This window comes from Acipenser ruthenus, chromosome 2 (genome assembly GCF_902713425.1).
Source record: "Acipenser ruthenus chromosome 2, fAciRut3.2 maternal haplotype, whole genome shotgun sequence".
Lineage (NCBI taxonomy): Eukaryota > Metazoa > Chordata > Actinopteri > Acipenseriformes > Acipenseridae > Acipenser > Acipenser ruthenus.
The window spans coordinates 35,391,174-35,408,492 of NC_081190.1; the positions used below are offsets into that span (position 1 = coordinate 35,391,174).

Genomic DNA, 17,319 nt, shown 5'->3' on the forward strand with positions numbered 1-17,319 from the left:
TTAGTGGCAGGATTAACAAAGTGCTGCTTATTCAAAGTTTTTCAGAAAATTCATGCTGTAATAATCTGTTAGCTGAATCCCAGCCTAAAATACAAAAACTAAAACTAGAGGTGAATAGCACAGCACTAATGGATCATTCTGGTGGTAGTAGAAGACGGGATAATATTGTGAAGGAGAATGAATTACTCCCTCAACTATTGTGCTGCTGGTTTACGCAAAATACTACTGGCATGTGGTTTATCAAGAAAATAAGGACATTTTCCAATGTATTTAAAATGTTTTTAATTGTTATATCCAGAGGTTTATTTATGACTGTTTTCAGAAAGAATGTGTAGTTTACATGTTTGTTCAAAAGATAAAACTTTTCATCAGCATAATTTTTAATTTGAATCACTTTTCTCTCATAAGTACAATTCATATACAGATATTATAATATACCCCACCCACCCCTTTTGAAGGCAATATATAAATATATATATATATAATAATTCACACAATGTTTGTGTCGTGCTCATGAAGGATGAGGGACAAAGACACTAACGCAAGGGATAGTACCGGTGGGCACCATGTGAGCATCTCCACAGAGCTTCACCAACTCACTTTCAATCCTGACCAGAACAACTACCTCTGACATGCAGGCCTGGCCTGGCCTCAGCAGCGACTGTCAGTTGTGCCAATTCATTTAAACATGTTGGGGTTTTGTGATATTGAACTCCACTTTCAATATTATCATTATGTAAGATAAACAAAAATCACTGGCTTTCAATCATCTAGAACTTCTGTTAGGTGGTCACAGAACTTGAGCTAGCTAACCATACTGTTAGTATAAATCTAGCTGTATGTATATATATATATATATATATATATATATATATATATATATATACACACACACATATGGTTTGATTTGTATACACATTATTTTACATCTGTATAGTTTTACTGCTAAGATCACAGTACAGGCATAAATACACCAGTCATGTATCCAGATTCACTTTGTGCACAACAGTGGAGAAAGGAAAGACATTCCAATGTGTTTGTACCCATCGCTGCATCTTCCACAGTGTGGCACAAGATGATCTGTAAGGCTTGGTTTATCAACATGCGTTGAACCCACCGAACACAAGGGAGAATTGTGAACTGGAACAGAGGTGGTGTAAACATTTTAAAAAGCAAAAGAATATCTGAATAGAATTGTAGACACTGCATGAAACACAGTGATCTATCTTCCATTTCAAGAGCTGATTTATCAAAACACATCAAACATACAGTATATGATATTTACTCTTCATGAATATGTCCTAACAGAATACAAGCAACCATGTACAGGATACTGTATGCTATATGTATGTAATTACAAACAAAGCCATTGACGGATCGTCAAGATTTGCAAGTTCATTGCAAATGTAATAGATGCTTGGCTTGCCTTACTGGTACAGTATATTAATTATGTGGCAAATAAGTGTTGGTTGCTCTTACAGAACAACTGAATGAGACTATCATGAGCCACATCCAGCGTTACATAAAGGGGTGCATCTACACAGATGGAGATGTCAGATCACCAGATTAGGCACGAACCAAATAATATACTCACAACAAAGATGATTCAAAAGAGCGCATTTACTATAAATGTGGCTGACCGTCATCACCAAGTTACATTGAGGGTTGTACAGGCACCACATATGACATGAAATGGAAGATTAGATATGGCTAGCATAATGCTACACAGTAAACATTTCCTATGTTAATTCAGACAAGAAACATCTTGGTTGGTACAGGAATTGGAAGATTATGCCTGGGGTCAAATCAAGTGGCCCAGTCCATTAAACACAGTAGCTGTTTCCATATTAAAAATAAGCCCTTTTAGAATGTCTATACGGCATCTTATAGAACATTGTACTGTATCTCACCATCAGTTGAAACAAACAAGTAACATTTATGAAGTTTAAATGAACTTGTGTGACTCTACAGTGAGAAGTCATGCCTGCCTGGGGTTTATTTGTTGTGTGATTCTAGAGTACCCACTTCCTGTATTATAGTGTCACTTTATTACGAAGGTTTACTTCAGTTGAATGGGTAGCTCTGGCACAGAATGGATGGACAGAGGGTACGATACACAGGGACAAATCAGAGGCAGGAAAACAAGGACAACCTAGCGACATTAAGAATGCAAACTTCAAAAAATAACTTCATATTTCATTAATTTATCAACAATGTGAATGTTTCCCACTCTTACTGAAAGTATAATAACCACTTGGGTGTTGGAGTATGTTTTACTGTGCCAATGCATTCACTTCTAAGTGGCTTGTGAGTACTGTTTCTACTACAACAACTACTAATAACAATAATAATGTATTTCCTACCTAACCATTATTATTATTATTATCATTAGTAGTAGTAGTATTTCCAAACACAGACATGTTTTTTCTACTGTACCAAGCAACATTGCTGTATATGTCACATATATTGATCATAATAAAGTGTCACTATTAAGGGACAATAAATAAAAACCCTGCTTAATGTTACTACAGGTTCAGTTGGAAGTCTTCTGATAGGCTCGCTACCATTATATAGGAAGTCCCATCAGAGCTCAAAGCTGGCCCTGACCCCTCCACTTATCCAAGCTGTTTTCATCAGGTTGCAGACTGGGCCTGTCACCGCCATGTCTTGTTCAGTGCAGAGGAATCAAACCCTGGTTAGGAAGTCCAGGTTCAGGCTGGCTGGTATGTGCAAGGTCTCCAGGCTGAGAGCTGATGGGGTGTAAGGGAAAAGGACAGGGAACGTGTGTTTGAAGTCAAGCAGCAGCTGCTGAGGATCGTTGCGCCCTTGTAGCTGACCCTATGAAGAAAAAAAAAAATACAAATTTGTATTATTTAAAGAAAAAACTTTGACAGTTTTTGTGCGGTTGCAAAGAGAGAATGTTAAAGCAAAACAAATAAATCATTGCAGTCCAAAACTACATATTTAAATCTTGTTCATTAAAGCACATTTGTTACCAAGTATATATAAAAACACACATTCAAACAAAACAAACAAATTAAAAAATACACCTGTTTACTTTCCAGGTATGTTTATTTTTAGTACTAGCCTGCTTCATGTTATTGATCGTTTAATATTTTCAGTGCCCATGACAGGAGATGCAGCTGGTTACAGTACTCTTACACATGTATATGTTACGGTAAATGTCGACATTCACCAATATCCAAATTAAACACGATAACGCCTTCTGATATTTACTGGATATTTACTGGTAACCAAGTGCCTTTGGCTAATGACTGAATGTCTTGCTTTCACGCATTGTAAGGCTTCAGGAGTCGTTTTGTGTCATAACCAAAGCGTGATTTTCTGTTGAAAAAACTTGTGTCCTTATTATTTAATTTACATTTAACATAATGTTATTTTTCATCAAACTACTGTGTATTTGGAGTACAATGTCCTTCAATGCCATTGTGAATTGTTTTATACGTAAATTTACCAGAATGTTGGTTGTTCTAATAAGTGGATCACAATGTTGTTCAGTACCATGTAGAACTAGTTTAAAATGCTCAATTGTGCATTACTGTAAGCTCATTCATGATTATTTTCTTAATGGAAAATGTGTATGCAGAAATAAATATATTCTTTGACATTAATGATTATGTTAATTGACCACTTATATGAAGAAATAAATACATTCTTCGATGATATACCTGCATTTACCAATAAGCTTCTGCAAATCATAAGATTAACCGGTAAATGTCTGAAAAGCAATTTATTTCTTCATAATTTACCAGTAAAACTTAAGATTGACCAGATTCAGACTTTCACCCAAACATATACACCTCCGTTTAGAAAATCATCTTTATTGCAATCTTTTTATACTGTTTTATACAACAAGCGTTGAAATATCTTTCATTGAATAACCTTTCTGTATTCAGCGCTGTAGAGTAAAGTACTCATTTTGTAAACATTGGTAATTTGTCCATTTTCATTCATGAAATGCCCACAGTACTCCATTCACATTCATGGAATATCTTTTAACTTAATTATTTTGAAGAGCTCAGGATTTGACAGTGCTGTTTCTGAAACTGAATATTTAATGTAGACTTGCAGACAGTCAGACAAGCACACCAGAAGACACAGCGTTCTGTTTATTGTGGCAGCCAACTGGTTCAGGTTATAAAGCTATAAGCACAAAGCCTCGTACTGTCTACGGTATGTTGTTCTATCAGACAAAAAAACTCACCTGTATATTTCTAATGAAAGACACTGTTACACGTTCTTCAAACTCATTCAATGGAGTATACAGATTCAGTATCTTCACAATCTGCAATTAAAAGTAAAAAAAAAGTTTATTGAATGTGCACAAGGTATTATAACTCATAGGGTTTTTTATAGTTTGGTATCTCACAGTTTGACAGTTGTATTAATGTTATGACTTTACATCTGCACTTAATCAATTAATAGGAAACTGAAGGGGATCACAGACATTTGTAACTCCTCTCAACTGTGAACAGATGTACAAAATATGGTATTGTTAATCAACTGTCATAATGCTGAAACATTGCAATTAAAAGCTAATTTAAGGTCTCTAATGATTCATTATTTCTTACTCAGCCATTATCAATTCTGTTGCACCGTATGCGTTTTTGCAGGAGGTGTGTTTGCACTTTACAATTATTATTATTATGGCTGGGAAGCCTATTATTATTATTATTATATTTATTTATTTATTTTTTTCTTCCCAAACATCATCGCAGAGTTATGAAAACACATACGTAAGTAGATGCCTATGGCTGGACAACCAGACTGGCGTCCCCGAATGAAAAAGTCACATGGTTCGACCACCATATTGGATTTCGTGGAAATTTTGGGAATTTTTCAAAACTCTTGCCTTTAAAAACAACTTAAGCTGGAACTGTGACAATGGCAGCAGATAGTGCAGCAATGGCCTATAAAAAACATATGCTCAATCGAGGTCGATTAAACAATTACTTTGCCCGCTACGCTGGATTGGCGCCAAATATTCAACAATCTTCTTGTCTTAAACCGCAACGTCAATCAAAACCTAAATTGGCATGCATGTTCATGACCAGGTCCTTTCTACCGTTTATAAAATCCACGCTTTTTCGCTAAAAAACATGGCCGCGGCGTGCAAATAACCGTTTCACGACAGCGCTATTTTCATACATTCGTGCATAAATCCAAGGTGCAATACATAAACAGTCATGAAACTTTATATGACCATAGAGACTCACGTAAAGTACTGGTGATATGAAAATGACACATTTTGGTCACATGGTTTGGCGGCCATATTGATAATTGTAAAAAAACTTTTGCAACCCATAACAAGAACACTTTTGCACTTATGCTCTTCAGTGTCAACACAATTGTACAGACCTTTGGAAAGTAATAACTGCTGAAGATTGAAACTGATTGCTCACACGGCACGGTGGCCATATTGGAATTTACGTTGAAATTTTAACTCCTAGGGAGTGCCGACAGGGTCCAAGTTATAATGGAACACGTATAGGAAGTTATATGTGTTCTATGAAAAAATGTCATCGCCCGTGACCTCTCCTTAAGGTCAAACGGTGATGAATGACATCATCAACATACGCACCTGGCTATAAAACTGCCTATAACTTCTGATCTGCTGCACCAAAATGCACAAAATTTGACATGGATGTACAAGACTATGGGATATTGTACTGTGGTCAATATGGCGGCCTTTGATCACATGGTGTGGCAGCCATCTTAGATTTAATGACAATTTCAGGGAATTTTCAAAAGTATTCTCATATTTGTGCCAAAATTTACACAGTTAGCACAGTTGTGATGATAACGTTTCATCTATAATAACCACTTAAATTGCACTTAAATGATAACTGCTTGGAAGCCTTTATAGTTGCTAGCAACTCTACTACTACTACTACTACTACTACTACTAATAATAATAATAATAATAATAATAATAATAATAATAATAATAATAATATTTATCATGCTTCCTGTCACTGCATATCAAGATTAAAGTCTATGCAACGACAAATACTGCCTATCCATTGGTCTAGGCCCCGAACACACCATGGCTAACAATACACTAAACCACCCCACCCCTGAGGTTTTACAGGAGAACCTGCATGTTCTTTTACCCCAGTGTCCAGTCTAAATATATACAGTTGATATTACCTCATAACTCTAACCCTTTTTAACATAGCTGTACTGTACATCCAGAACTACCAAAAAAAAAAAAAGCCTAGTCCTTAATATTCAGTGTTGGACAATATACTAGAGGTATAGGATGTACCTGAGCTGCATCCCAGTGCTATTCAGACATATTCTATCAAAGCAGTGAGAAGAAAGGTCTTAATATGCATTTTCTTACCCTAGAAATACTCACTGTTTTAGACTTTAAATTTTAGATACACTGGTTTTCATGTACGTGGATAACACTGCAGGTCACACGAGGAAGACCAGATCACTGGAGTGAACCCTACAGTACATGAAGTAATTTTGTACCCTGCTGCTACATGCATTTTCAAGCATAAGGCGATGTCTTGAAATATATTAAAACATGAAAAAAAATACATGTAAACAAGCAAAGAACCAAATAAATCTTCAACCCAATAAAAGTGGAAGGTTTGCTCCCCTTTAGTAGAGCGTCAAATTTTCAGAACTAAATATTGTAAATTGACTGTGTTCTGCGCCTCTGATGCAGGAGATGAAGACATATGAATCCCTTATCCCTATGGGTTGAAGTTGGGATTACCTGCTGTGTGGAGAGTGATGTGCACAGGGAGCAGATGGCTCTGGCATCTTCTGTGGTTTTCTTCTTCACTTGCAGCAGCTGTGCAGCCTGGATGAGGGGCTCCATGGTGCCCACCGCTCCGCTCTGCTGCAGGTTCTTCCCCCGCAGCCACTCCTCCAGCTGGCTGATGTTATACCTGCAATCCACACAGGCAGTACCACCAATCAGTATTCAGCATATACCTACTGTTAGCTATTCTGTAGTCAACCTCCATGATCCCCTTGGAAATGAGATCTCAAAACCTCAATGTGAATTTTTACTTGTCCCATTACATTCCTGCTGCAGTTACAATTGCAACATCATTTGTCACAATCTAGTGTATGCTGCAGTATACTACACCAAAAAAAAAATAACGGAGGATTTAGCCAAGTGCTTTTTCAGATTCAAACAATTCAGCTAACATATTTATATATCAATAATTCTTCATCAGTAATCTTGCTGTACAGATTACTGACAGTCTGCTTCGGTTACAGTGGTTTAAATGGTTCCAGTGTCCAGTCTGAACATATACCACTGACATAACCTCCTATTATTATTTATTTCTTAGCAGACGCCCTTATCCAGGGCGACTTACAATTGTTATAAGATTTTTACATACAATTACCCATTTATACAGTTGGGTTTTTACTGGAGCAATCTAGGTAAAGTACCTTGCTCAAGGGTACAGCAGCAGTACGTGTCCCCCCCACCTGGGATTGAACCCACGACCCTCCGGTCAAGAGTCCAGAGCCCTAACCACTACTCCACACTGCTGCCCTCCTAATTCTTTTTAACACAGCTGTATATCCAGGACTACCACAAAAGCCTGGCCCCGAATGTGCAGTGCTAGACGATATCCTCGAGGTGTCGGAGGTACCTGAGCTGCATCCCAGTGCTCCAGGAGCACACGTCCTTCCTCAGCAGCAGGTTGTTGAGCGTCACTGCGCTGATCATGTAGAAGAGCTGCTTGAAGACCTGCTGAATGATCTCGGGGTCCAGGCCGTGGTCACACATGGTGGCGTGGAAGGCGTTCAGCTGGCGAATGACGGCCTCCAGGGAGTAGCTGTTTTCTCCGTCTACCATACTGGAGGAGCGTTTCCTGTAACCCATGGGCTTGACACCAGAAAGGCTTGGGATGCTTTCGTTCTCCAGCATGGCAGACACTGAAAAGATAGACCCCGTTACCACTCTGTTTGCTGTTTACCCACACACGCACTGTACAGTATATATCATTTAGGACAAAAAGATGCTTGAAATAACATGCAATCATATAAAAGTAACAGAGTGGACAGGTTTTTGCTCTGGGGAGCAATAAAGCATGGTAAATCAATAGGTCACAACTGAAAGTGGGCTACCTGGTGAGAAATGAACTTTCTTTGACCTCCATCCTATGCTTTTGTCACTGAATTGTATACGTTTCTTTTATTAAGTACAGTATAAAGAGCCTCTTGGTGTTAATAAGGCCTTGCTGATCTATATTATTCATGTCTGCCCAATTGAGGTGTGCTCCCATTTTCCTCAACAGAATGACACCTACTTTAAAATTAGTCAAACTCATGTGTTGCCCCTTTTTAAAATGTACATGTTCATTAAATAATTTAGGTTCTTATGAGTGCTGAGATTACTGCTCAACATTAGATCAACTTGTACTTGGCAAATACAATGCTTGTTTTGATAAAAGGGCATATCCCTTTAAGATTTTCATTAGGTTCAATTTTAAAACAAAGTACTCCCTAATTACAGATCAATTTGTACATGACATACAGTAGTGTGCAAATGTATTACACCCCATTGCTTCTGTAGTTTCAATTTGTTGTGCATATGTAATCAATACTTTTTAGAAGTTGTTTAAGATGCCTAATTAAAGCACAAAGTGGTCTAACTTTTTCACACAAGTACCTATTGTTTCTAAATCACTGATTACTGACCGAAAATTTAAATTCTCACACCCTGAGGTTTTCATGCAGGTCGGTATATAAAGGATATAAATGACAAATCTTGAGGTGTTTGCACACTACTGCATGTGCGCTATTCTGTTACTCATGAGATCATTCAGTGCTGCCATGGAGACTTTATTACATACAACATGTGTAGTACAGTACAATATTGTGTGTTTTCCTGAGTCATGATTACGCAATATAACAACATTTTTCTAAAAAAAAGAGCATTGTATCATAGGTTTTACTGTTATCAGTAATAATTTGTATTCAGCTTGGAAAAGCTACTTAACAAAAATGGGCTTTGTAGTACTCGTACATAGTCTCTGTGAGGGGCGATTTTCTGAACACGAACCACACAGAAGGTATCAATATTCTATCTTATTAGTTTATTTCCAAAAAAAGTGTACTAGTGACGGTTATTTTATTAGCCATAGAGAAGGGAGAGGTTGACACTTGCAAAACAGGCTACAGTAGACACAACTACAAGATTATAGCTACTAATAACACTAATTCATCTACAACTTTACTATAACAGCGACACCTACTATACCACGCTGTCATAAGAACTATGTCGTCTGAAATTCATAGCATTTCCAGTGTGAATGCAAGCAAAGCACAAACTGGCATTTAACTTGGCAGTACGTTTAAAATGTACTGGCGGTCCGGATTCATACCGTGATCCGCCTATTGACTACCAATGCGTTAATGTATTTCACACAGTTCTTTGATCTCTCTTTTACGAAATGACGTCGTGTGGTAACGAGGTAGAAGCCTGCAGTATATAGAAGGTATGAAGTGAGTCAATCAAAGCACAGAAAATAAAACAAGGAAGAGGATCTCACCTATCATGGGCTGCAGGATACCCTCTGCCACTTTGATGAGCTGTTGGTAGATCTGAATGGAGAGGTCGCTGAGGACCTGCCTGTACTCCGCCAGGTCGAAGTTCTTCAGGCAGTGCTCGTTCTGCTTGGCTGTGTTCTGGGTCATGAAGGCCTGAGTGGAGCATTGACAGAACGACAATGTTTACAGGTTCAAATGTGTCGCATTTCATTTAAATGGCGTTTGTGAATTATGAAATGAGCCCTCCTTGGGGTCTAACTCCTGCCATATGGAACTATCTTCATACACAACCATCCACCTTTATTTCTCCTCTGTGACAACCACAACATACTTGATATGCTTTAGCAAAGTAAGGGCCTCACCTCATCTCCGCTGTACTGCTTCAGACAGTGCAGGAGGCGGCTGGTGTTAGCCAACCAGAAGGAGGTCATCTCAATGTCGTCATTGTGTTTCTGTAACAAAGTAATACAATGTAGCGTTTATTAATACTGTCTTAATGAATCAACGGCCGTGAAGGGAGCAGCTTCTCCTATTAAGTGTGGCTCAGCCCAAGTGGATACATTATGGCACAGAATTAGTTTAACTAAAATCCGACAAATATACCAGTTCCACTATAATACCTCTATCATTATATAATGTGGCTTTCTAAACAAACAATAGTTCAATACAGTACAGATACATCTTTACCGTAATATGGCAAATGTGTCGAGCTGGAAAGAGATATGAACTCAGACCCTGTGCTGAAAGCGTAAAACAAGATAAATAAATACAAATAAATATATAAAATCAGTACTTCCAGCACTAACTGGTTCTGTGTAAATCCCACCCAAGTCCTTAGACATCAACAAAAACTTTGCCCCCATATTTGAAATGTTGGACACAGCCATTGTGACTGATCCTGGGATCCGTATAAAAATATTACACTTTGCAAAAGCATGGCAGCGTGGATAATATGACCTGAATGGATCAAACAAGCCGCCACAGCATGGTTTTTACCTTTAATACTTTTTTGATGGCGTTGATGGTCGAGGTGAGCAGGGAGTGGACCTTCTGGTCGTCATTCATGTAATCTGCGTGCCTGATGCACATGAAGAGGATGTAGGCTGGCAGGCAGGGCACTGTGGCTGATACCACCTGGGGTTTCATATCTGTCAATGTAGCACAGAGCATTAAACACTCCAGTGTCAGTGCAGAAGCACAGTACGTTGTAGGCAATGCAAGAATAACAGTTATTATGGATGAAAACTGGCCTCATTCAAGAACTTTTAAATGTGATTAATTAAAATAAATGAACCATTTAATAACATTTTTTTTCAATGCTAGGACAGTTGAGAGGAATCCAGATAAATCAAACCAACTCGCTGCTTGCAAGAACTGCTGTTGGCAGTTTTTACGACGTGGACTTGCAATAGTCTACAGGCTAGATTCAACCCAGGTCCAAGAACTGAAGGCAATGGATGCTCAGTACATTCATATATTTATATTTTAATACAGTTGACAAAAACACTCAAAAAACTAGCTCAAAGTGTCCAGTATATTTCTGTTCAATTTGACAAGCTTGCATAGCACTGTATGCAGAATTGTTTTCTAAATTTATTGACAAATTGAGTTTTAAATTTTTCTTTTGAGCAGTGGTAATATGCAGCATGTGTATAAATTGGGTAAATATTTTCTAAACTTCAATAATGTCAGTCATCACTATTCAGCAAATGGAGCAAGTGCAGTATGATTTATATTGAGCAGACTCTCGTTCTGCATGATTACAGTTAGCGGGGGAAAAAACACTGCCTGCAAATTCCCATTGCTCTAAGTGCTGAACTTTTGAAAATACATTCTACATACAGCTGCTAACCCTGATTGATTAAAGACAGGCCACATTAGATACAGTAAGTTAAGTTCACTAGTGTCTGCTAGGTCTGCAGTCAATTTCAAAAATTAGAACTTCTAAGCTAAAGTAAAAAAAACTCTTATTCAACACTGTTAAAACAGGAGCACACCAATATAAAGTATGTGTGCCTGCCATCCTTGTAAGTTTCCCATAGTAAAAGCCTAGCAAAGTGTAATAAAGCATAGTGAAAGCCTGGTACTGCATATGTAAGTAGTATAAAGAATATCAAAGTATGGTAAAGCATATTCATAAATATGGCAAAGCAGGGTAAACTATGGTAAAGCATTGGAGAAGGATTGTAAAACTGCAAAAATATCATGCAAACATACAATGAAACCTTTTATAAGGGCATAATGGGATTGAAGCAAAGCACGGTAAGTTCAAAACACACAGTCCAGGAAAGAACTTACAGTTGATTTAAACCAAATGATTGTATTAATGTGTTCCACATTCTGTATTTTCTTTTTCACATGCTGATGAACTACTTCATGAAAAATTGTCCAAAATGGAATGGAAATAAATGTTTTGTTAATAATTTAACATTTGCAGTCATCTAATTCAAACTGAGTTTATGACACAACTAACCAAATCAAACAGTGATAACAATGAAGGCGTTATAAAGATGGATTTTCAACAGATCTTAGTCCTGGAAAGTCAGGTCAGACTTCAGCAATAGTAAGCATCAAGCAAGTGCTTCATTATACTGCTTTGTGATGTGCATTGCAAGGCGACTGCAGAGGTGGTAGGGCTAGATAGGCACATACCTAAATTAGAATATAGGGTTGTTTTATTATTAAACAAACAAGGAATAGAGAAAAAAGCGCACTGTGCCATAGCACTACTGTATATTTAATGTAGCAAATTAAAGAACTAACTAAAATTGCTTGTAGGTCTGAATTTACAGTAGACTAATTTAAAGAAGAAAAACTAAGTGGAAGATTGTATTTTCTTTCCAAAAACAGCGCCGGTATTAAATACTCCAGTCTGTTTCTAAAACAGATTTTGTTAACTTGCTTTGGAATCTTTTTATGAAGAAAAATATAATTTAATCTAAATTTCAGGCCAAGTTTTAAAGCCACTGCAAGTTTATGTCAGTGTGTGTCGCGTAGTAATTCATTTCAACAGACTACAAACAAAGCTTGCTTACTCATGCCGTTTGTGCTGCAAACTTGAAGTGAATGCATGTACAGTTTATCACATGCATAGAGCTGCGTGTCTGAATGAACCTGGAAACAAATTAAAATAAATGCGTTTCCAGCCGATGTATCATCCTCACCTCTTGCGACGCTCAACTACATCTGTACAGGGACATTTGCTGGACCTGTATCCTAACCTCAGTATTGTCCTTACGTCTACTTTTGACTGTAGCGTCAGGGGAAAGGAGGGCTTTTCTTGCTAAAACATGACATTAATCAAAATTGATTTACAATGCTGCCACTGGTGTTGAACAGTGGATGTCACTTTCTGTACATGTGTAAAATGGATGAAGGCATTATCAAAATGTTTTGCTGCATTTGTCTACCCTCTTCTTTGATTGAGTGAATGATGGTCGTTCAAGATATCTGCCACTGCTGCTGTTTATGTTACCTGTGACAAGGTTTTTGACCAGCAGGTTCTCGTCTTCCTTGTAATACTCCAGCATTCCCTCGAAATCCTTCTCCTTCCTCTGGACCGTCGCCTGCCGAGTCAGCTCATGGCGACGCCTCTCAGGCTGCACTGCAGGCTCGGCAGCTGGAATTATGAAATAATAAACTAAATAAGGGTTTGTCTGTTATCACATGCCAAACATCCCCGCTCACAGAAACATTATTTGGCTGATATATAATACCCAATAAAGCCATAACCTAGTGTGATGGATTCGTTAAGTGTGCAGAGCGAGGTCCAAAGATGAGCACAAAACTTTCACAGCATGTTTCAAATTAGCCTATTCCAGTTCACATTTCCCTAATGCCATGTCCCCAATGATCCCGTGTCCATTCACAATTTGGTCATCCTGGTCAGATGGTACAACATCAGTGGTTTTGGTTATATGCAAAGCATAACTGTTGAGAAATCCTTTTTTAAAACTTTGAAAGGCAGTTTTTGAAAAGCCTTCGAATTATTTCCCCAGCAGTCTGTTATATTCAACATTGCAATATCTAACACTGAGCTGTGCTGACACTTTTTGCTGCACTTTGCTATAATACACAGAGAAATATGTTGACATTTACAACTAAGCCTGCCCCACTGGGCTCCCAGCCAGAGAAAACACGAAATAGAGACATTAGTGTAGTGCGTCCATCAGTGTCGCCACGAACCATGCAGGCTGCCTGCAGGTTCACAATGCATTGTGACAATCGCTCCAGTTGACATGAATGGGCACTATACCAATACCAAGTCAGTGCATAATGCAAGTATTTTAACCACATTGTATCTCAGCACACTTAGATAAATTCAGTGTTCTGTTTCTATTCTGAATCAGTATTCTTAAAGGCAATCCTTGTTGTGAAAACAAACTTCTTCAAAGTTTTGCTTCATTATGGATAATGGTATTCTGAAAAACATGCTGAAACAGAACTCTTAACAGAACATTTCTGTTACAGAAAAGAACAGTCTTACCAAGTGGCACAGGAATCCACTGTATGGTGTGTTTAAAATATGGCTTTTCAGAAGAGACACAGAAGGCCAGGTTTGGATTAGACTGCCATCAGAAAGCCACCATGCTTTGGAACCCTGCTAAAACATTGGGGTGAAGATTAACTCTCACTGGACTTTTGCTAAAGAAACTTACCCTCCAGTTCGTGAACCTTCTTCATGTAAATCTTCAGCTGTCTCTTCAGCTTCTTCTCGTTCTTCTGCAGCTTCTCTACCATCTCTTTCAGGTCCTAGACAACAACATCATCATAACCATCAGCAGCATTATCAGCAGCATTATCATCATCATCATTATCATCATCAGACAGAAAACTCAACATAGTAGTGTATGGTGACAATCCACATACACCCTGGTTGAAATTACTTACATTTTCATTTCACCAAACAGAATAAAAACTAAAACGCGTATTTTGCAAAACGAAAAAAAAAAAAATTCATTGTTTGCCTGTCCACTGATACACAGTAAATTATTTTGGGATTTTATCATCTCTGGCCCACCTTTGGCACACAATTCTGTTTTATGCACAATCAGTATAAACATGCATTTTATTGCAATGGTTGCATTAGCCAGGGCGCTCTCACAAATGATTATGACTTGGAAATGCGCACAGATGTGCTGTTTGGCACTTCATCGCTAGTCTGGGGTTGAGATTTCTCACCAGGTTCTCGTTGGTGAGGCGTGTGATCTCCTGCTGTACGCTGTACTCCACTTGAGCCTCAGGGGAGAGCTGCAGGGTCTGGGAGAGCAGCTCCTGCTTCCTCTCGATCTCGTCCCTGAAAACCTCGATCTGAGTGCGCAGCGCCTCCATCTCGTCTTCATACTGCCTGCTCTGAGACTGCAGCTGGGCTTCCAGGAGTCTAGGGCAACAACATACAATTCAATGAAACAATCACATGTTTACACACTAAGTGTCATACAGGATGTACATTAAGTCATAGGATATATACAGCTCAAAGTTGTTGCACATGCAGAAATCCCACACAATGTCCAAATGTCCTGTGACTTAACCTGCGCCAACATAATTGCACTTGCACCAGTTATTATCAGTGCAAAAGATTTACACAATGCAGTTTTTTTTATTTATGTCTATTTTAAAACCTTTTTCCAAAAGCTTGTCTTGCTGGAGGCATGTATTGCATCAGTCTCATACAAATTTGCATTCAGAATGTTTTATATTATCCAATACAACAACGTATGAGAAACTTTTTAATGAAAAACATGAAACCTAAAATAATGGTGTGGGTTTTCGATCATTTAGAAAGACCACAAATACCAACCCCAGCAATATATTAGCTTGTGTCACCCACGGGTTAACATGCATAACATTCACACAGGAAATCAGGTGAAAACATCGTCAGTTTTGGACAGAGCTTAAGAAACAAATGGGGTAATAGAGGTTTATAAATGGCATGCACTCCACTTGGCATAATCTACAGTATAGCATAACTTTAAATACCAACTGCTGGTTTCACAGACCCTAATTGGTGCTACTTAAAATGACCTAACAATAGATAAGTTAACCCAAGACCAGAGCTAATTGGGGTCTAGCACTAAAGTAAGTAGTTCTGACACCAACCGAGGCACTCAATCAAATATTTCTTATAGTTTTACGATGGGTATCAAGATGTGCTTGTGTCAGAATGTATACTGTACACTGCATGTGTATAAAGTATATCCAGAACAATTTATTAGTTATTGAAGAGTGACTCTTAATATACAACTCAAGATGTTTAAAGAACATTTTAAATCACCTGCACCAGCTACAATACAATATCATAATTTTGACGGGGCTAAGTTTATTGTAATTATTTTTCTTTCATTTGACATTACACAATAGTACCAATTAATTAAAAATTAGTATTACTGTTGATAAAGCACAACACAGTTAGGATTCTCTGAGCAGGGTACACTCTACAGGGCTTAAATGGGTTTGGAATTAAAAGGCTTTTGTAAACAGCTGGAGAAGTCATGAACTAACACAGTAGAGCCTCATTTATCCGCACCCCATTCATCCACGGCTCCTTGATGAGTTTTATCTCTGCAATACAGCACATTATTGCCAATGTAGACTTAATGCCCGTGGTCCACACATACACACACACAAAAACGCATGTGTCAGTCTAACCTGTGGCATCGACGCCAAGACAGCAGCGCTTCATGTCTTGGTATGAACAGCAGAAGGATTCTGTAAAATTAGTTCTCCTGAGGCAGTTACTTAAGCCCAGCAAACATATTTTGCCTCACTGTAACAAAACACCATGATGGACTTTGTCAAGGTTCAAAAGAACAACTTGGAGCAATGAACTGTTTGAAAAAGCTGTTACGAAAACCAAACTTCTGTTGGTACGTATTTTGTTAAAATGTAAGACAAGTTTAAATTACACAACAGGCTTGTTTATTTAGTTTTCAAGTTAACATTTTTTTTATAGTGTTGTATTTTTTGTTTGAAATACCAGAAAACTAGCAACACTTAGCTAAATAAATTATATATTTCTAGCTGCTAGCCAAATGACTTAGTTTACAGGGAAATTGTGAGCTGTGATGGGCTGAATAACGTATTCCCATCATAAAATGTCTTATGAGCTTGTAACTTTGTAGTATATATATATATATTTTTTGGTATAACATTTTTTTTTTGGTATCACATTTTGAAAAGATTTTGCAATGTCAAAGTAAACTCATTTTAAAACATTCTTCTATTGTATTGCATACATCTCCAGTAAATACTGGTTTACATTACTAGTTTCTGTATTTTACTCATGCATTGCAGTTACACGCAATGACACTGTAATAGTAGGATATTCAGGGGGAGAGGTGACTGACAGCATCAACAGTAAAGTCCACTGATACAGACTGGCAATGTAGGGAAAGTAGGGGAAAAGTGAAGGTGTTAGTCAGTTAATAGTCTGGAGCAGAGGTCGCAGTGGTAAAAAGAACCTGATAAGACCTGATAAGACTTAGTTTAAGGATACAGTTCTCTTTTTTTTCCCAGAAAACATGACTGAGATGCCACATTGCAAAGGCTCCTATTTGTAACATGTTTAATATCTGGGTGCAACTAGTAGCGCCACACAAGGGCACACAGTGGGAATTTATTGGTGGCCAAGGACTAAAATAGGATTGCCCTGTGCAACACTATCTCTTATAATCATCTAAATGTTTACCTTGATAAGTATTTATTACAAATATTAAACTGGTAACCTATTTTTAAAGACATGTAATACAGTCTAACTCAATAACCTCCATT

At 37.8% G+C, this 17,319-nt stretch overlaps 1 protein-coding gene across 3 annotated transcripts in view; it reads right to left on the reverse strand.

Moving 5' to 3' along the window:
* Positions 1 to 265: 265 nt before the first annotated feature.
* LOC117409401 (unconventional myosin-Vb) overlaps positions 266 to 17,319 on the reverse strand; it is a 138,335-nt gene continuing 121,281 nt past the window's right edge. For all 3 annotated transcript variants that reach the window (XM_058995003.1, XM_058994994.1, XM_058994997.1), the window contains 10 exons: positions 14,731 to 14,929; positions 14,208 to 14,301; positions 13,025 to 13,168; positions 10,546 to 10,697; positions 9,912 to 10,001; positions 9,552 to 9,702; positions 7,647 to 7,932; positions 6,752 to 6,926; positions 4,226 to 4,306; positions 266 to 2,838 (listed from right to left, as the gene is read on the reverse strand). In XM_058995003.1, coding sequence (XP_058850986.1) covers positions 2,686 to 2,838; positions 4,226 to 4,306; positions 6,752 to 6,926; positions 7,647 to 7,932; positions 9,552 to 9,702; positions 9,912 to 10,001; positions 10,546 to 10,697; positions 13,025 to 13,168; positions 14,208 to 14,301; positions 14,731 to 14,929 — 1,525 coding nt within the window. In that variant the 3' untranslated portion in view covers positions 266 to 2,685. The remainder of the gene's footprint in view (positions 2,839 to 4,225; positions 4,307 to 6,751; positions 6,927 to 7,646; positions 7,933 to 9,551; positions 9,703 to 9,911; positions 10,002 to 10,545; positions 10,698 to 13,024; positions 13,169 to 14,207; positions 14,302 to 14,730; positions 14,930 to 17,319) is intronic.